Source organism: Protopterus annectens, chromosome 7.part0 (assembly GCF_019279795.1).
Source record: "Protopterus annectens isolate FY-2018-M chromosome 7.part0, PAN1.0, whole genome shotgun sequence".
In the NCBI taxonomy this organism is placed as follows: Eukaryota; Metazoa; Chordata; order Ceratodontiformes; family Protopteridae; genus Protopterus; species Protopterus annectens.
In genome coordinates this window covers 129,511,001-129,533,164 of record NC_056739.1, presented here as the reverse complement: position 1 = coordinate 129,533,164, position 22,164 = coordinate 129,511,001, and the positions used below count along the sequence as shown (strand labels likewise).

The following is a 22,164-nucleotide window of genomic DNA, read 5'->3' as shown; positions in this document are numbered from 1 at the left end:
AGAAATAGATGCTTGGTGTCAGAGCCATGGGCTCAAGCTTAATGCCAAGAAATGTATAGTTGTCACCTTTGGGAAAAAAAACATGTACCCATGAATTACCACATAGGTGGCAGTACAATAAACACAAAGTGTGATGAGAGACTTAGGGACACAGGTGGACAGTGGTCTCACCTTCAATAACCACATCGCCACAACAGTCAGGAAATCCTTCTTTGTGGTACACCTCCTCACTAAGGGCTTTTCATCCAGAAAAAAGGAGGTCATTGTCCCACTGTACACATCCTCATTAGACCCATTATAGAGTTTGGTATGTACCTCACAAGACATCTGCAAAAACTGGAAAGGCCGCAGAAATACCTCACTAAAAGAATCACAGGCCTAAAGCAGATGCCCTATGCTGACCATCTAAAAAAAACTCCAGATATACTCTGTGGCATATCGTCTACTCAGTGGCGATCTCTGCTTAACATACAAGGCCATGTCAAACCCTGAGCTGTTGGACGTGCTCCACTTAAAGAAATCCCAATTCCTCAGAGCCACACGCTCCAGGGATCTAAACCTTGTCATCACAATGAACACAACATGCTGGAGGGATAGGTTCCTGACCTCGAGACTCCCCATACTATGGAATAGACTGCCCATACATGTCAAGCAGAGCGCCTCCTTGGCCCTCTTCAAAAGGAACCTTGACGATTGGATGGGAGATAGGAAAGTCAAACACCAGTGGCCAGCATTTTCAGCATATAAACACTTGGAAAGAAAAAATAATAAAAGTAGATATTTATTTAAGCATAAATGCAACAAAATTCAAACCGGTTTCAGCTATCCAGCCTTCATCAATGAAAAAGCATTTGTGATGCCAATTATTTCATGAATATTTATAGAAACTGCCAACCAATGGAAACATGGTTTGGTCCATCCCAAACACTAATTTGCAGTCGCATTCAAATCACTGTATACCCTTAATGTAATAGAGGCATTACAAACATAGTAATAGTACATCATATGTTGATACAGATTTCCACCGAAAATACAACATGTAATAATTTATAAAGTTATATATTATACAGGCCCCTGATCAGAAATTCTTTAAAACTGCATCCAAAGTATAGTTATACACAGTAAGCAATGTAAAGGATCCACAGAAACATATAAACCTGTGGTATGTTAATATATAGTCTTTATCAAAATAACACTATAGTGTAAACATATAATTCTGTCACATAAATATAATATATCACAAAAACATTGGATATTCAATACCAGATACACAATAGACAGCCTCAACATGACAACATGCAACTGTATTCAACCAGTACGGTTTGACAATAGTACATAATATTGAGACCCACATGATAATCTCACAAATATATTTTATAAAAAGACAATATGATATTAAAATACATTGATGTATGGCAAGATGTGTTTAAGCAGCCTATTAGGTAGATTCCGTTACCATTTACCAATAGGCTTAACAATGGCAGCATACAAATCTAAGGCCCTCATTTTTATCTAGCACATATATACAAACAATATTTCATTTGAAATATATCAATATGCATAGACAAGGCATGAACAATGTCAATTGTATAATAAACCACATAGATGAAGGGCCCATATCTTATTTCCATAAACATAGTTCATAACTATAGATATGTATATTCTTATTATATTTTAAACATTTCTTGTATGTATAATGGTTCCTGCATGTGTTTTTCCATTTATCTTTCACAAAAATATATTATAAGTGGTCATTAAGACCCGGGGGAAATAATGCCCCAAGAAGAATGATGCAATATTTTTCTTTATGGTTCAAAATACTATGCCAACCGTGTTGATTGCTCCTATCACCAGTAATTTTGTCAATAATCATGAACATAAATCTAGCATTGCTATGTTTCAAAGTGTGTCTGTAGAGAGCATTAGTCTCTTTTTTGTTTCTGATGTCACTTTTATGTTCACTCATTCTTATTCTAAGTGATCTTGATGTTTGCCCTACATAGAATGCTGAACATTGACAAGTAGCTAAGTACACAACCCAGCTACTACTGCAGTTACCAAAGACTCTTAGATAATATACTCTACTTGTATTGGCACTAGTGAATTGTTTGAGTTTACTAACCTGGTTACAAGATCCACAATGCCCACATGGAAAAGTCCCCAAAAGTCGGTCTCCAGTCATGGTCATCTGTTTATAAATAGCACCCCCACTTTCTTTGTGCTTATAGTGGGAGAACAGGGCACGTAGTGTTTTGCCCCGTCTATATGAGAACTGACATTTTGGTCCCAAAATATTTCTTAATTCTTCATTTGCTAAGAGTATGTTCCAATTAGAATCCAAAATGTTTTTGATTACATTATGATTTCGTCCATATGTAGTAACAAACCTCAGTGTATGCTCACCCTTGTAGTTTTATGTTTTTTGTATTGTTCCTGTCCTGATTAGCAGACCATGTACTGGCTGCAAGTATATCAGATTTGTTATATCACCTATCCAAAAATCTATTCTGGAGGTCTAATTTCGCTTCCTCAAAGTCATTTTGAGATGAACTAATTTGTTTAATCCGCAAAAAATTGAGATTTTAGTATGTTGCGGATGGTGTGGCGTGGGTACATGCTAGAAGCATGGAGCAAGGTGTTATATTGTGGATATTTCCTATATGTCTTAGTACTTAGGGTATGATCGTCCTTCCTATAAACCGTAACATCCAAAAAATCAATGATGTCCAAGTTATATGTTACTGTAAACTCTATACCCCATATACTGTCATTCAAATATTCCACAAACACTTGTAAATATGTGGAATCTGCACGCCACACCATCCAGCAATCATCCAAATATCTGCGCCATATGTCAATTTCAACCATATATAGATTATGTAATGGGTTGTAAGTCATGCACTCTTCAAAGTATGGTAAAAAACACAAGCAAAACACGAACTAATAATCCAAAAACAAGGAAGAAACCACGATGCAACCACAATGCAGCACAAAAAGAACAACACTTGTAATAAGATTAAGCGCTTTTCGTTTATTACAATGAATACATTTCTTCATACAAACAAACTTCTCCTACATGCATATATCAAACTTATGTTATATAACCGTTTTCAACTGTTCTGTGTATGTTTATATTAAGTAGTTTATAGAATATAATTGCATGTTGTCATGTTGAGGCTGTCTATTATGTATCTGGTATTGAATATCCAATGTTTTTGTGATATATTATATTTATGTGACAGAATTATATGTTTACACTATAGTGTTATTTTGATAAAGACCAAATATTAATATACCACAGGTTTATATGTTTCTGTGGATCCTTTACTTTGCTTACAGTGTATAACTATACTTTGGATGCAGTTTTAAAGAATTTCTGATCAGGGGCCTGTATGATATTAAATTTATGTATAATATATAACTTTATAAATTATTACATGTATTTTCGGTGGAAATCTGTATCAGACATATGATGTACTATTACTATGTTTATAATGCCTCTGTTACATTAAGGGTATACAGTGATTTGAATGTGACTGCAAATTAGTGTTCGGGATGGACCAAACCATGTTTCCATTGGTTGGCAGTTTCTATAAATATTCATGAAATAATTGGCATCACAAATGCTTTTTCACTGATGAAGGCTGGATAGCCAAAACCGGTTTGAATTTTGTTGCATTTATGCTTAAATAAATATCTACTTTTATTATTTTTGTTTCCAAGTGTTGATATGCTGCAAATGCTGGCCACTGGTGTTTTACTATGTTATGGTATGGCCAAGCATACCGTACTTGCGGGGCGTTTGGGTTTTTGTGTCGTGTGTGGGCTTCACTGTTGGGCTGCAGCACTTAAACTTTTGTTCGTGTAGGAGGATTTCTTCCACATATACTTTTGGAAACCAACCTTTGGCAACCTACTTGTGGCGATATATCATTATAGAGGCATCATCTTTTTGAATCTACTCTTAACTACATCCCTCCAGTTGGATTTATAAAAACGGGTGTTAATGTTTGGCGTAGACGTTTTGCAGGAACAGTATCTGATACACGTTTCGGTAATTTAAGGATCTAAGCCAGTAATTACTTTTTTCTACATTTTGTTTTATTTTGGTGTGGTGTCGAAGTTTGGAACAACCTGGTTGTATTGGTGTAACTATAACATTGAAATGATCCTATGAATGACGCTGGGCGGCCATTTTATGGATTACTTATTCTTACAAAGAACAAGTACACTTTGGGTAATATATGGGTCTACCTGTTGTTTTTGGTGTTTAACAGATCACTTTTCATTGAGACACGGGGTTGAGCAGAGAAGTATTATCTGTTTTTGACTGTACAGGAATTAGAACTTACGGAATATCAGGTACTGTGTTTTGAAAAAAGCTTTTGGTATCTCATACAAACAAGGCAAAAGTTACAGCAGGGCCAGCTAACAATGAGGGGACTAGAACTTTATCAGAGTAACAGTTTGAAAATATGGACTTGGAAAAATGAGGCATTTTTGTTCCTATTTCTGATGGTTGTTGGAAGGAATTTATGTACTAAGGAAGCATTGTGCATTATAAATTTTTTTCTTTCCATATTAACCCAATATTCATATTTAGTTAAGCAAAACTTCTTCTTATTGAATGCTTATGGTCTGCCAGGTTCAGGCATTATGTGTATAACTTTTAAAAAGGGAATTAGTGTTTTCACTATACAAACGTTTTGTGTGATGCATGACCTATCTTTGAATAGGTGAACTCTATATATTTTGGCTAGGGCTGTAATTCGGACCTGTCACCTAGAGAGTAGACTCAAACCAATATTTTTTGACATGTTTTGAGTGCATTTATGAATGTGGAACCTACTTAAACTACTTAATATAAACATACACAGAACAGTTGAAAACTGTTATATAACATAAGTTTGATGTATGCATGTATCTAAATCCATTCAGTTATTGTGAATATCATATAGTAACATTGTTCTATATATTCCGTTCAATACCAGATACATAATAGACAGCCTCAACATGACAACATGCAAAGTAAAGGACACTGCTGTTACTAAAAAAACAGTCATACAGGGTGGAGTGAGATATCTCAAGATCTAGAGACGGGTCAATATAATTACACCAGAAAAGAATATGTGATTGTGTTTAATCCACTGTCTTCTACCTTGGTTGTTCATATTGTATAAGTTGAATAACCTATGATATATAAGCATAGATCTTTTAGAAGAAGAAATTAAATCAATAGGAATATCATATGGTTGAATTGTTAGGATCTTCAAGCTATCTACTAGTCATTTCCTGTGTAATATTTCATGCTATATTTTGGAGATGTCTTATCTTTATGGACAGAGTATCTATATAGAACTTATGAATAACTAGAGAAGATCCCAATTTCATAGGATTGGATTATTTTATTAATATCTAAATCTAAAAGACATAGGTACTTAAACTTATTGTATACAGTTTCCAGACTTGGCTTATAACGTCATGTGTTTTTTATATGCAATAGAAACACTGATTTTCTGATACTCTATGAATATTATTGGGAATAGGAACTAATGTCAAACGTATGTGCTGTTAGTTTGGGCTAGTTCTCTTTTTGGACTTTGAAATGTTGTTGTTCTCTGGCTGATATCCTTAATCTTAGTATATCAGCTCTTTGGTATCAATGATCTACCCTTTTCTATATTTGTTCTCTTACATTAGAAATTGATTAATAAGTGGCAGATTTAGTTGGCAGCTTGACCAATATTTCTGGGCCCAATATACTGATTTGGCCAATTTATTTTATATTTTTGATAGCTACAAATTCGAATGGATTTGGAAAAAATTCTTCAAGGATTATGTGCCGATCAGGATGACATAGGTGTCTTTGGGATAGACATCTCAGGCAGTAATCTGAATGACACTATTAACAATCCATCGGATGGCTGTGATGTGGCTTTCAGTAACTTAAGCAAGGGTTTAAAAAACCTTAGAGCAAATGTTTGGCACCTTAGATTATTTTGTGCATATATCAATAAAGATATAGCCCCTAGGGGTCTGAGAATACGTTTGCAGCCATTGGTTGGTAGATCTGAAGAGAGACTAACAACAGAATGGAACACAGCATTACAACAAACATCCATGATGTTTGTCAAAATTCTTGCCTCATATTATGAGAGAATGATTGATATTAACTTGTCGGAAGTTAAAGTAGTCTGTGAGGAATGCAAGAAATATGAATCATTATCTATATATATGAAGGCTCAGTGATCAAGCTGTTAAAAGAATTGGCCAACTATGATAAACAAACAAGGGAGAGGAAAATTAAAAAATTCAACAGGGATATCAATGATTACCAAAGGGGACGCCCATTTGAATCACATAGGTAGGTTAGATTTGTGGATACCAGCCAGGGGACAGCAAGGGGTAGAACTAGGAAGAGACCTAGGTCCATTTTGAAATCCTAATGATAGATCTTTTGCAAGGACATCAGGGGAGAAATCCTCCTACACGGACAATGAAAGTGTCCAGCCCCAGGATTCACCTATGCGCAAAAAGTCCAACTCGGCACACCCTTTAGATGCAGAAAAAGGCGGTGAGGTGGCCGCAAACATAAACATGGGAAGCAGAATAGATTCTGTAGAGGGATTGATACAAACACTGTTGAGATAACTGACAATGAATACAAGAATGTTTTGAATTTGTTGGATGTTGCATTGACTGAAGAACAAGAAAAGTTACTAAATAAAGGTCTTGGATTTGTACCAGCCTTTTTTTCTAATGAATACAGTATCGTGTCAGATGCGATTAACTTTTGTCATAACTTGAATCTAAAACTGTTTTTTTCAGAACAGACCTCTCAAACATCTCAAAGATCTAATGAATTCAGATTTCGGAAATCTGAATTCCAACCTCCAATGAACAAACATGTGTCAATATTCCAACAATCAGTCCCCAGGGATTTACATTTTCCACATATGGAATCTCATATTATGGGTCAAAATATTTCTTTATCTGAAAAAATGGCTTTAGAAGAACTGAGAAACAATCATAACATTGCTATATTACCAGCAGATAAAGGAGGGGCGGCTGTGGTTATGAATATGGGTTACTATTTGAATGAGGGTCAGGAACAGCTTTCAAATACCAGATGTCACATGCATATGCCCATTGATCCGACCCCTAATTTTAAAAAAGAGGTAGACACTTTCCTGAGTTTGGCAGAAGAAGAAGGAATCATCACTAATAACACGGTCAAACATTTATTAGTAACAGATCCCTAAAAACAGATTTTATATATGCTTCCTAAAATACACAAATCCATTTCCAAACCAGCGGGAAGACCCATTGTGTCTGGTATAGGTTCCCTTACAGAACCTTTATCAGTGTTCTTGCCACAACATTTGAAACCATTACTTACAGTGGTTAGGGCCCGATTGCAGGACACAACTCAGTTTCTGCAAATCATAGAAGATATTCAGTTGTAACCACACTGGCTTATGTGCACCTTGGATGTTAAATCTTTATACACCAGCATACCTCACTGGGCGGGTTTACAAGCACTCCAATACTGGTTGGAACAATCAGGTTTATATCCAACAGGGTTCAATACACTACTTGTATGTATGGCTGAACATGTGCTAAATAAGAATGTTTTCTACTTTCAAGGGGAGTGTTATTGGCAACTTCAAGGTACTGCTATGGGGGCATTCTTTGCCCCCATATATGCAGATCTATTTATGGCATACTTTGAAAAGTGCATGATTTACAACCCATTACATAATCTATATATGGTTGAAATTGACATATGGCGCAGATATTTGGATGATTGCTGGATGGTGTGGCGTGCAGATTCCACATATTTACAAGAGTTTGTGGAATATTTGAATGACAGTATATGGGGTATAGAGTTTACAGTAACATATAACTTGGACATCATTGATTTTTTGGATGTTACGGTTTATAGGAAGGACGATCATACCCTAAGTACTAAGACATATAGGAAATATCCACAATATAACACCTTGCTCCATGCTTCTAGCATGCACCCACGCCACACCATCCGCAACATATCAAAATCTCAATTTTTGCGGATTAAACAAATTAGTTAATCTCAAAATGACTTTGAGGAAGCGAAATTGGACCTCCAGAATAGATTTTTGGATAGGGGATATAACAAATCTGATATACTTGCAGCCAGTACATGGTCTGCTAATCAGGACAGGAACATGTTATTACAATACAAAAAAACATAAAACTACAGGGGTTGAGCATACACTGAGGTTTGTTACTACATATGGACGAAATCATAATGTAATCAGAAACATTTTGGATTCTAATTGGAACATACTCTTAGCAAATGAAGAATTAAGAAATATTTTGGGACCAAAATGTCAGTTCTCATGTAGACTGGGCAAAATGCTAGGTGCCTGTTCTCCCACTATAAGCACAAAGAAAGTGGGGGTGCTATTTATAAACAGATGGCCATGGGTGGAGACCGACCTTTGGGGACTTTTCCATGTGGGCATTGTGGATCTTGTAACCAGGTTAGTAAACTCAAACAATTCACTAGTGCCAATCCAAGTAGAGTATATTATCTAAGAGTCTTTGGTAACTGCAGTAGTAGCTGGGTTGTGTACTTAGCTACTTGTCAATGTTCAGCATTTTATGTAGGGCAAACATCAAGATCACTTAGAATAAGAATGAGTGAACATAAAAGTGACATCAGAAACAAAAAAGAGACTAATGCTCTCTACAGACACACTTTGAAACATACCAGTGCTAGATTTATGTTCATGATTATTGACAAAATTACTGGTGATAGGAGCAATCAACAGGGTTGGCATAGTATTTTGAACCATAAAGAAAAATATTGGATCATTCATCTTGGGGCATTATTTCCCCCGGGTCTTAATGACCACTTATAATATATTTTTGTGAAAGATAAATGGGAAAACACATGCAGGAACCATTATACATACAAGAAATGTTTAAAATATAATAAGAATATACATATCTACAGTTATGAACTATGTTTATGGAAATAAGATATGGGCCCTTCATCTATGTGGTTTATTATACAATTGACATTGTTCATGCCTTGTCTATGCATACTGATATATTTCAAACAAAATATTATTTGTATATATGTGCTAGATAATAATGAGGGCCCTTAGATTTCTATACTGCCATTGTTAAGCCTATAGGTGAATGGTAACAGAATCTACCTGCTTAAACATATCTTGCCATACATTAATGTATTTTAATATCATATTGTCTTTTTATAAAATATATTTGTGAGATTATCATGTGGGTCTCAATATTATGTACTATTGTCAAACCCTACTGGTTGAATACAGTTGCATGTTGTCATGTTGAGGCTGTCTATTATGTATCTGGTATTGAATATCCAATGTTTTTGTGATATATTATATTTATGTGACAGAATTATATGTTTACACTATAGTGTTATTTTGATAAAGACTATATATTAACATACCGCAGGTTTATATGTTTCTGTGGATCCTTTACATTGCTTACAGTGTATAACTATACTTTGGATGCAGTTTTAAAGAATTTCTGATCAGGGGCCTGTATAATAATAAATTTATGTATAATATATAACTTTATAAATTATTACATGTTGTATTTTCGTGGAAATCTGTATCAACATATGATGTACTATTACTATGTTTATAATGCCTCTATTACATTAAGGGTATACAGTGATTTGAATGTGACTGCAAATTAGTGTTTGGGATGGACCAAACCATGTTTCCATTGGTTGGCAGTTTCTATAAATATTCATGAAATAATTGGCATCACAAATGCTTTTTCACTAATGAAGGCTTTATAGCCGAAACCGGTTTGAATTTTGTTGCATTTATGCTTAAATAAATATCTACTTTTATTATTTTTGTTTCCAAGTGTTTATATGCTGCAAATGCTGGCCACTGGTGTTTTACTATGTAATGGTATGGCCGAGCATACCGTATTTGCGAGGTGTTTGGTTTCTTAGATAGGAAAGTTACCCAGGGGCACACGTTAGTTGCCCTGCCAGACAGGGGTCCAGGGAAGTAAATATTGTGGGAAGAAATATCCGGGGAATTGTTTGGCTAAGCTTGTATAGGCCCTAGGGCCAGTAGCCTAGTACCAACCTATGAACCTAATTTGTTGCCATTTTCTTAATTATTTTTTGCTTTGTGTGTAACTTTGGAGGTAAATGTTGAGCAGTATGGTGCAGTGACAGATTCCTTTCCTTTTAACAAATGCAGATTGTCAGAAGTATTCGATATGACACTGACCTCTCATTGTCACTGACATAGTAGACGACCATGATGGGAAGAGAATGGGAATCAGCATGTTGATGGTTCTAAGTCTTAAAAGGCTGGATCATGCTAGCTCTACTTTTATTGCTGCTAGTTCATGCATGCCCTCATTGTAAGCCCAGGTACCTGCTTTGTGTGTACAAGGCTGTTGCTTTCTAGTTTTTCCATCATTGTTGCCCATAACAAGTACAAGCTTTTGTTGTTAAGCGGGTGGCACTGAATAGATAGCTGTGCTGGTATTACGTACATCAGCAAGTGTTGTGCATATAAGTTTGATCACAGTGGAGGACTTAAAGAATAAAGGACTAGGTAGAGAGAAGACAAGGGTGGAATTGATGTTTCTTGATGTGTGCAGGTAGGTCCTTTTTGAGGAAACTTGACAAACTGCTCAGATCTGATATAAGCAATTCTGTTTCTGAGTTTGGTTTTGCAGATGTCTTTCACAAGTGTGATTGCTGAAATAGTGACGAATATACATGCATGTGAGAAAGAAGGGTGAATTTACATAAACAATCTTGACAAATATAGGATTTTTGTTGAGATGTATTTTTCTCATTATTTTAAGCAGTGGAGGCTTCCAAAAAGAATCATAGTATCATCAAATAAGTGCAAAAATCAGTTAAGCAGCATAAGCAGGATTAGCCATTACGATTCAGCTTAGCAACTGACGCACTCAATGTACTCCTGCAACCTACAGGTAAAATCATTTTTGGGCACCTAGGTTGATAGCAACCTGACTTTTGACCACCATGTTGCTTCCGTTGTAAGGAAAACTTTCTACATGGCCCATCTCATAAGTAAGGGTATCTCATCCAGGGGCAAGGAGGTCGTAACATTCCTGTATTCTTCCCTTATAAGGCCAGTTATTGATTACAATGCTCCTTTCGGCATATACCTCACAAAGTACATGCAGCAGCTGGAGAGACCACAGAGGTTCCTCACCAGGAGAATCCAGGGCTTCAAACTTCTCCCCTACACGGATAGGCTAAAAGCCCTGTCCCTCTATTCAGTTTCATACAGACTCCTCAGAGGTGACTTCTGTCTGGCATACAAAGCAATCTCGGACCCCATCTTGATGGGACTGCTGCATATCTGCAACTCGAGCTCCACTCAAGTAACCTGCATGAGCGACCTCAACCTGATCTGTGACATCAATAGGACTTGTTGGCGGGACAGATTTGTGTCCCAGAGACTGCCCCATCTGCGGAATAGACTCCCTCTCCATGTCAGTCAGAGTACTTCATTATCCCATTTTAAGCGCAACCTGGATGGGAAACAGAAAATACAGTCCTGGGATTCCACCTGTGTCCCTGCTGGACAGGGGCCTTGGGTGCTGACTTGTCTAAACATGGGCTAAACTCTTGGCTAGGCTTATAAGAGCCTCAGGGCCAATAGCCTAGTAACTTCCTATGATCCAGTGGTTATTGCTAAAATGTCCTTAAAACCTGAAAAAATGGTGAGTACTTTCACAGCTAGCTTCCCCTTGATCAGCCAGCTGCTTTTCATACGTCTGTCTTCTAAATCTTTGCTGTAGTGCGTGGCATGTACCAAAGAATGCTAAGTGCAGAAATAAATTAAACATAAGTAGGATTAGCCATTACGATTCAGCTTAGCAACTAATGTACTCCGTGTACTCCTGCAACTTACAGATAAACAAATTTTTGTAATTACAGTTTTATCAACATTCATTTTTTTACTGGGTATTTTCCATTCCCATTTTATTTTCCTTAATCAGCAGAGCAGAGGTTCTGTATGGAATATCAATTACCACGTTTTCACACTTGGAATGCAGACATATCATTCCGTTGAACTTTTGTGCAGACATTAGATACTGACATGATTAGACTTTAGGACTTTTGGGGGGAGGGGGAGAGATTGTGCCATCATATCCTATTGCTGTAGCTCGTAGGTTGTCATTGCTTCAGGGCACCGGCAGGGTGGCTGTCACAGTTAAATTGCTGGTCCCCATTGTTAGCATCTTTGGAATTTTAGAGTGAAGTGTAGAGATTCACAGCAATGCACTGTAGTCTCAGGATCATGAAGACAGTCTCGGACAGTCATTCTGATATTGAAAAACTCCTACACAATAACCTTTCCTTCTGACAGAATGTTTTACACCAGCCATGTGAAAGCTGCCACTCTGCCCCAACTACCTCTTAATTTTGCCCCCACTGCGTACCAGTCATCAGCCTGCTCTTGGTCAAGTTGACCCATTCTTTACCTCATCACCAAGGGCGAGAAAAGGGCCATTATTTAAGGCAGTCATCGGGGTGATTCAAGGGCTTTTAATTTATGACCCTAGATCACTGCAGACATCCAGCTGGGCAGAAGTAGGTGGGGAACATGTGCAGTTGGCTGACCTTGCTGGTTGTCCCTCTGTTCTACAAGGGGCATTGTCAGCAAGGCTCCAGCCACTAAAGCTGAGGCATGGAAATTAATTTCTCTAATGAAGACTGAGAAAACTATACTTCCCTATGTTGTTCCTGTTGTACCTGCAAAAACCTCCCCTTACTCCAGAAAAGCAAGCGCACACACACCCCCACTCATCTTCCTCTCTGCCTGGCTCCTCCAGTGCTGGGGCCACTAATCAAATCTTAGTCACGGTCATGGCTCCATCACTGTGCACCACAGAGCCAAACTGCCCCAGATGCCTTATGTCATCTTTCCTACTTTCTTACCAGTTAGTTCCAATGACCCAAGGTTGTGATACCACAGCTGGTTACAGATTGTTCAGTTGTTCTGTTTTGGTGTTATTATCCCCCCATTTCATTCATTCATCTGTGTATTGTTTATGCTGAAGTCTTTATTTAGGCAAAGCCTTCTAATGGATTCTAGCTGTAGATGATTTTTTTTGACAGTGGAGCAGTACAGGACTGGTTATATATGTTTTGTAGATCATAAGATGAATTAGTTCTGTTGTTAAATCCTGTGTCTAGGCTTTCTACTACCCTGAGTCAACTGAAATATTTGTGTAATAGAATAAATGTTTTGTATTCTGCCAAGTTGTAATGCATTAAAATGAGAGAGAACTGGCGTGGTACACTAACAATTGCTTCGTATATTTTTTCAGTAAAGACAAAAGGCATTCAGCTACGTTTTATTCATTGATATGATCAGGCTTGTGAGTTTACATAGTGAAAAGGTTCTCTGTAAAGACTAATTTTTTTCCCATCTGTTTCCTAGTTGGAAGAACAACAGACTCTAGAGGAAGCCATTAGTTTGGCAACGGCAACTATTCAACAGGATGGCACAATGGAAGAAGACAGTTGTGGCTGAAACCTGAAGCTCTTTGAGATTTTGGGATGCAGAGCTAGTTTGACCAGACAAAAGCACTCAGCACACAGCACCTATCAGAACTTTGACTAAAGCTCTTCTGGGAAACTGAAGCAACAGCTTTGGTTCTAATGGAATTTGAAATAACTGGATATTTATTTTTCCTCCACTTTACAGTTTGGAACAATTAATCCTCGGAGATCAGGCATCAGAGAATGAGTGTGCAGTTGGCTGCATGTACTGCTGTTGTGTAGTAAGTAGGATTTTATAAAAGCTGGACAGAGCAAAGAAGGATTTAATACATATATGTCATATGAGAAATGTTGAGTCTCATAGTCTAGTCATATTTCATACACTTCTGGTATGTGGTTAAAAAAAGAAAATTGCACTTTATCAAGTGCCTGATGGACAGAATTTCCATCTGACTGATAGTAAAATCTGTGTGAGGAAATGAACTGCAGGTATAAGGCAATTTAACATTTATGTACTCACTAAAACTGTACAGGTGACATTTTTCTGCATGTTGTCAGATTTTTTGTTTTTCTTTTTCTAAAAATATTGAAAGACCCACAGTTTTCTTTAAGAATCCACCGGTGAGCTGTTCCTAGGAGCATGCAGTAGGGAGAGGGAGGACTAGAGTTTGAATTCCACAACTGATACTGCCATGGAAAGAATTGCAAAGTTGAGGGAGATGATTATTTTAATGCTTTCAGGCGGATACTAAATGTTGGAGCATTGAAGCTGATCCTTTAGCACAGTGGTAGTTTTTGTTGCTGGTGACCCAGTAGATCAGATCTGAGACAGGACCATGGCTTTCTTAAGGGCAGAGAGCAGCTGAGCAGTATAGAAAATTCTGAAGTTCTTACCAGTGCATGTCATCTTAGTAATACGAGCCACAGAAATAAGGGCAGGGTAGCCGTGGTTGTCATTTTAGCCATACAAAGGAGTACTCTGTAGAAGATGGCTAGTAATTGAACAACTCTGTTTTCATTGTCTGCAGTGTTTTTTTTCCTCAATGCCTACCCAGAGCCCTGGGTAGTCTGTTTTTGAGTGTGGAGGAAAAAATGCAAAACCTGTAAAATGGCATTGGCTGCACACTGGAGTAATATAGTGATTCATTGCCAGAACTTTCCTGAAGGTTTTAGGCGTTGCCCTGGTTTACCATCATTAGAAGTAATTGTTGGCAGTAATACTTAAGTCAGCTTCAAATATAGTCACTTTGATTGTTTGAAAAGCAGGACCATCATCATTACCTCTGCCCCATTTTTTTATATGAAACATGTTTCCTGAAGTCGGGATACTGTAAAATTACTGTATCAGCATGATACATGCATAAGGATGATCTATATATTTGAATTAATCCACTGCCTGTTCCATGTAACTGTTGCAATAGTAGTGCATGGACTACATTTAAAAATCCTGCTGTTGTAAGACTAAGGATTTTGTCATTCTGTCTTGTACACAGGATTAGCTTGTAATATTGTTGACTTTAAAATGCAGAGGAATGAATAACATCTTCTCATGAAGTTAAAGAAACTCCACACATGAGTTACTGAGCAGACACAGATATGAGTGAAATTCAGCATGTTTTTTTCGAGATGCCCCTTGGGTTACCAGAAATGTAACAGTGAAGCACTTTTGAACTCAGGATTGAGAGACTACTTTCTGGAAAGAAGCAATGCCTGTTTTATTATCAAAGGGATGTCATGCTGTGTATTAATATAAAAAAAATACTGTATGTTAGTATGAAAAACTCATTCATCCACATCAGTTCTAGCACAGGCCCACCCAGTATGTACTGCTTATTTGCATAACTGTGTCACAAGCATTCATCACACCAGAAGCAAAAAGGCACAGGTGCTCCTGTTATATAGTATAGAGAGCTAAGCAAAAATTACCTATCTAAGAATAATAGGCTAACTGGTCTAAGTGATCCATGTTTTATTTTAGATGGGTGAAATGCTATTTTTTCTGTTGTTTAAAGAAACGCCACATAAAACATACTGCACAGACATGGATATGAGTGAAATAGCACATTTTTTATTCTAATGGTGGTATCCAGTCCATTCTAACAACTAGTGAGGTTTTTTTTTTTTTTTTTACTAAAACTGAAAATATATATAACTAAGTTAAAGCAGTGCAAACTTTACTTAGTGTGCACACCTTTCCCTCATCCACAGGAGAATGGGTAACATTGCCCCCCCCCCCCCAAGGTAGAATGAGTCCTACCATTTCCTCAAACTACATGTCTACTTCCTAGGTAGAGTGCCAAGGATGTGAGGATCATTCCCAGTAGCATGTGAGGATCCTTCCCAGTAGCTTTTTTTTCCCCCTATCTTTTCATAAAAGACAGTGGTGGCTGCTGATTTCATCTTTTGAGGACCTCTTACTTTTACCCCATTTTTTTCTTCTCTTTTTTTTTTTTACATTCTTTGTGCATTTGTTGAGGTCATGGACGTGTGTTCCTGCTGAGGAGGGGATGTCCGCACTGCCATGTGTTTGCCAACACTCAGGGTATGTATATTGCACACCCATGCTAAATGTAAGAAGGGTAGTGTGGCTGCTCTACTTTTGCGAGCTTACCTTACAGCATATCATTGTGCACTGTTTGGAGAAGTAATCAGACCACTGGTTAACCACACCCCCCCCCATAACCATGTTATTATGTGAGCCCTGTTTAAGTGTCTAAATCAGTAGCCAAGCACCAGCACCAGCGCTGTGCATGGGTACACATTTCATCATACACATGTAAATGACCCCATTTGCAACTTGCTTTGAAAATATCTACAGATATTTCCAAGGTCAAATAGGTAACTGTCAGAAGATTTCAGTTGTCTTTAGGACATAAAATGGCATACTTGCTGTTTTTCCTAATGCAAAGCAAAATGAACATTCAGGAATATTTAGTGTACTATGGTTAGCTGATGAAGTGATCTGTGATGTCTTGTGTCATGGATAAAATCTTTTGTTTATCAGAGTTAATGTTGCCCATCACATGATTGCAGATATTTTTCTTTCCTATTAAGACTAAATTTTACTGATGTATGTCTTAAAACTCTGTTGACGAGTCCTGTCCTTAGATGTATTAGTATAACCATTTTGCACACGAATAAGTACACTGCGTGGGAATACAGCTGATTGAACTGAGCCACTATGAATGTTTATGTACAGTTTGTGAATCTGGGCATGTATAGCCTCTGCTCAGATGCTGTGAAATTCAGCACAGACTCAGCGGCATAGCTAGCTGATCTGGTGCTGTCCTCTGATCTGACAACCCATCCTCAACTTAAAGTTCAAGTACAAAAAAAAATTCAATCTCAATCTAGTGGTCCTAATTTAAGGAACAGATAGTCCTCCTCTTGCAAATCCACGCTATTTGAGTGCAAAATAAATACACCCTCTTCCCTTGTCTGGTTCTCATTTATGTCACAAATGGTGTGCTAATGTGCTTCAGTTCAGACTTAAAATGCAAATGCTAAAAAAAAGTGTGACAGACTCTTTGCTATTTGTATTATTTTTAAGTCACACATGGAGTACTTTAGTGCTGCTTCATTTCAGACTACAAATTTAGTACTGGCATTATTTATAATGCACTGAAGACCTGATCATGACCCCTAACACTTTGTCCCAGCAGTGGCTGCCTTCTGCCTTCACCCTACCCTAATTATGCTTCTGCACAGCCTGTTAAAAAAAAATTGAGTCTTCTGGATTTTTCATACTGAAAAAAAAAAAGGCACTCCACTTTACAAATTGGACTAGTTCTGCTATAATGTATCATAGTAAGACGTTTCATCTAATCAGATGTAAAACATTCGTTGAAGTCACAGCAGCATACCAGTTTTGTATGTACAGACAAGGTGAGCCTATGTGGCATATGAATACCTCTCAGTAGTGTAAAAAGCACACACCCATCTCTGCAACTGCATGTTGTTGTGGGCTGTATTACATATGGAAATAATTCCAGTTTTAAGCAGAAATGCGGCAAAAACCGCAACAGTGTTCCGATGTGCAATGGAGTACTGTAAATTAAATCACTTAATAAACTAATCAGCTGCAAAGCTTTTATTAAATACAAGTGGAGTTTACTTTTACCCACTTTGTTTCATAAACACTGAACTTCTGTAAATTCTGGACATAGTAAATCATGCATATTTTCAATGATGGGAAGTTTAAAAAGTAAATACAAACAAAACTGCTTAGAAAGTGTGCGTGTGTGGTGTGTGCTATTCCTCAGTTCAGTAGTGAAGGGGCTTCTCAGTGATTTTGAATTGTATTCTGCTTTTATTATTCCATTGCCAAAGATCTCTGCTGTTCTGGTTGAAATGCATAACACTGACCATAAAAAATATCTATTTAACTAGGTATGCCAAGCTTTTCATACAAGAAGAGAATATTATTGCTGCTCATAGAGATTTTGGCATGTGTGCTTACTTCAGGTAGTGGAATTTTGTTGGCCTGTAAACTTTAGCCATTTTGAGGTAAAAAAAAAAAAATTGTAACTGAGCTGTTTATTTGTTTTTTTTTCCTGAATCCAGTTAAAGAACCTTTAAAGCAAGAGTGCCACATTAGAGATATATAAAATGATGATGCAACCTGACTGTATTTTCCAAGTCTCGGCAAAACTGCATTTTTTTTAAATGTATTCATTAATGCAGTTTGCTGTACTTCTAATAAAGGGTCAAGATGTGTTTATTTTCTAGCTTCATGCCAGCCAATATTTCTTTACTTAACCTAGTATATGTGCAACAGCAGGAAATGTAATGCATCATATGAGTTGTACCTCACTTTGTGCTTTCCTGGTTTGAATTATGCAAGATTAGTTCTTTCCCTTCCTTGTAAATATTTATTTTTTCATTTGTCCTCCAGCTTTCTGACCCATTTAGGGTACATCACCAATCCCAGTGTTTGCATAAAACATCTGTAAAGGACTATGCTGTTAAGTTGGAGCCTTTTCCATAACTTAAATTACTGTGAAAGGAATATTAGAATAGTGATACCTCTGACTTCTCTGGTTTAATTACAGTAGTTTCATAAGTGTGTAATTAAGCTGTTGGTGGCTACACTGACAGGTGCTCAGAACATCAGTTGTATTTTACAAAACCTATAAATGTGTTCCCACCGCACGCAGACATGAAGTGGCAAGCATTAACCAGTATCGGCACACAACGATCATTTAAGGCGACTTTCAGATTTAGCTGCATTCCAGCGCACATCATGTAACAGGGAAAGGGATTAATTTCTCCTTCAGCATTTAGTGTACTTAAAATCCATTTGTTTAAATCAGTGTCATAAAAGTGATTAGGGCATGTTTAGTGGTTACATGGGTGTTTTCTTACAGGGATATAAAAGTTCATTGAACTTGTGCTGTATTAATTTTTTATTTTTTTCTTAGACCATATTTATAATTGAATTATAGTTTTATTGGATGAGATAAACGTGTACATCTTTTTTTTCATATACACACTTTTAGCTGCAGGTAGGACATTTTTTTCCCTCAGCTTTTGCACTTTCTTGGGCATTTGTTTACAAATGCATTGTTTTGGTGATTTAGTACATTCACTTTGCATATTGTAGCTTGTTGCTTCCAGTATGTGTCCAGTCCTAGGGACTGGGAGTAATTCTTCCCGTGTTTCCCAATATTCCGAATTATGGACTTTGTCCTGCTTGCAGGATCCACTTCTGATATTGAATGTGGTCTTTAATATAGCTTAGCCCAACTCTGTCTCTACTCAGCTTCATGTGCTGAGCCAGCTGCCTTGTTTCAGTTCCTGCCCATCACCCTCATTTCCTTTATAAGGTCCACAAGATGTGTGCAAGTGTACGGTTGTCCCTTTGTTACAGTTTGCATTCTTGTCTGTGCTGAGAACCATTTAGTACCACATCATGTATGAACCCTAGTCCAACTGAGGTAAATTCCCTGGCAACATGCTGTACACATCTTTGGACCCTACGTGACATGTTTGTTCTAGAGGTTACTGTATCTTCAGGTTGACAGCATGCAGAAACATAACAGCCTGATGCTCATTTTAAAAATGCTATTCATTTGCAAAGCAACTAGTAAATGGACAGTAGATGAGCGCCATACATTAGTCAGGAAGATTATCAAAACATGACCCTAAAGGCTGTGGATACGCCAGGGTGGAGTGTCTGAATGGTAGAAAACAGACCTATTAACTTGCATCAGAGGATGAGGGTTGTTCTAATGTATAAAACTGAAAATATTGTACATAGAACTTTTTATTCAATAAATTTTTTTAAACCTTATATGAGCTTCTTTGGTGTTGTAATTGTTGAAGTTGCACTGTTTTCATGTTGTATATTCTTGTGCCTTTTGCAGGTCTGAGCTACCTAATCGGAGGTCAGTGTGGAAAGTATCGTACTCAGCACTATAACAGTAATGCTTTCCTTCAGAGCCATTTTCATGAATAAACCTTGATCTTGATAAGGATCTTTATTTGCCCTCTTCTTGCCTACCTAGGCGCTAACCTTTACTTGACCGGCCACAGTGCCTCATTTCCCCTTCTGTCACCAGTGTGGTTCACTACTGTTACCCCTGAAGTAGTCACCAAAGACCATGAAAAATGAACCCCCCCCGGGGAGGGGAAGATATGGCTTTTTTTTGTCCAGAGAACGCAACACTCCAAAATGTTCCTTGCTAGCCTTGCATCAATGGTTGTAGTGTGGGTGGGGGTGATTGTAGTCATTCTTTACCAGCTGAGAGTTGCTCCCACGCCATTTATTTTGATTTTTTTTATACAGCGAAGGTAACAGTAAGTCATAACTTTTGAGTTTTTCCACCTTGTTCATTTATGTTTTTCCCTTGTTTGAAGCTGAAAATATAGTGACATCTTCCCTGTAAGAAACCAATGTGGGTATCGCACTAAATAGGTAATGATGTGGACAGGGGGGTGTTGCTAGCAATTTACATTTTGTGCAGCCCTAATGCTGCCCCCGTCACACCTATCATTTTAAAACATGCACAATTTTGCCCCTGTGCACATAGGAAAGGGACGTGTTATTTTCAGCTGTTGCCACTTAGGAATGTACCTTTAAAATTACCATTTTATGACGGTCACAAAAGCATTTCTTTGCATAGCCATGTAATGAAAACATTAGTTTAGCCAGCTCCATTAAGTGATAAAGTTACAAAAAGACGGGGCAACAGTTAGAGCTTAAAAAAAAAAAAAAACCCTTGCCACCAAACAGATAATACTGTTCTTGGTAAACTTGCCCATTTCCTTGGAGAATGAATGAGTTCTAGAGTTCTCACCTAAGGGAAATTATTTTATCAGTAATGTGACAGGGGCAGCTTAGTAGTTAAAGAAGGATGGGGGAGAGCTACTGACCGGAAAAGTTGAGTGAAATAGAAAACATAGTGCAGAGCTGTTGCATACACAGTAAATATTATAAGAAAAATCTAGATGAAATATTAACATATACAGTCCGTGGCCATCATGGTAGTGAAGAGCATGTTTGTCTATGCAGCTAATGGGCATAAATGAGTCCCATGTCAAAGAAGTCATATTATCTTATACGTATGGATTATTTCAACTTCCTTGCAGTAAACAGACAGATACAACAAAAGTAAGTATAAATTAACCAATGAAATCAATATTTATTTATTTTTTACCAGGTAGTGTCCGACTGGGCCAGGAGCCCATTTTCAGCGGAGACCCAGGGAGAAAAGCTCCAACAAGTATAGTTAAAGTACAGTAGGATATTGTATACATGGTATAAGATTATATAACTACATTAGAGTGTATATACATAGTGGACAGTTACCTATTTTTCAGTACAGCTTATATACATGGTGACAAGTACCACATACTTCAGCAGAAAATACACAGGAATTAATGGATGACAGCTAGTTATAGTTTTATCACTTTAACTTGGTTATTAAGTTAGAAAATGCTTGACATAGGACAATAGTATTTGGTATATAATAGAATTCTGACCTAACTAGGGTAAGAGAGAGCTAGTAGGGGGTAATTAGCCAGGTAATGTGCAGGAGCATCGCCAATGACTGGTAAGGTGTTCTTTTAGAGAAATAGCTTAAATTTGACTATTTGTGTTGCTTAGGATGTGGTTTAGTAATAAGTTCCATGTTTTGGATATTTTATTAGAGTGTAGGGAGTCTCCATAGTTGTATTATCAAGTTACCATTAGAAGTAATTTGTCAGTGGCCTAGTGACCTGTGGTTTGTATTTACCTGATCTAGGTCCTTGAGAGCAGGGCAGTTTTCAGGTTTGTGGATGATGTGGGCAGTTGGTTAAGGGATAATAGGTTGAGTAGTTCAATCCAGTTGAGTTTTTGAAGTGCGGTACAGTGGTGTGATCTATGGGGTTGGTTTGAAGCAAACGTGGCTATTTTGTTATAGCAGGTCTCTAGTTTATTTAGATCTGTCTTGCGTATGTTAGTAAAGATTTGGAAAGAGTAAAGGAGGGTGGACAGTAGATGGGATTTGGCTGTAGCTAGTCTGGAGTTGGTAAGGAATGGCTTGGCCCTGTAGAGTGAGCCAAGTTTAATGGGGACTTTTTATGATTGTAAGCGCTATGTTTGTTGAATTTTAGACAGTTGTCAGTTG

At 37.4% G+C, this 22,164-nt stretch overlaps 1 protein-coding gene across 1 annotated transcript in view; it reads left to right on the top strand.

The window, feature by feature from the left end:
• Positions 1 to 19,844, top strand: part of ZNF76 (zinc finger protein 76) — an 870,184-nt gene extending 850,340 nt beyond the window's left edge. Inside the window, exon 15 of the mRNA XM_044076568.1 lies at positions 13,491 to 19,844. Coding sequence (XP_043932503.1) covers positions 13,491 to 13,583 — 93 coding nt within the window. The 3' untranslated portion in view covers positions 13,584 to 19,844. The remainder of the gene's footprint in view (positions 1 to 13,490) is intronic.
• The last annotated feature ends 2,320 nt before the right edge of the window (positions 19,845 to 22,164 follow it).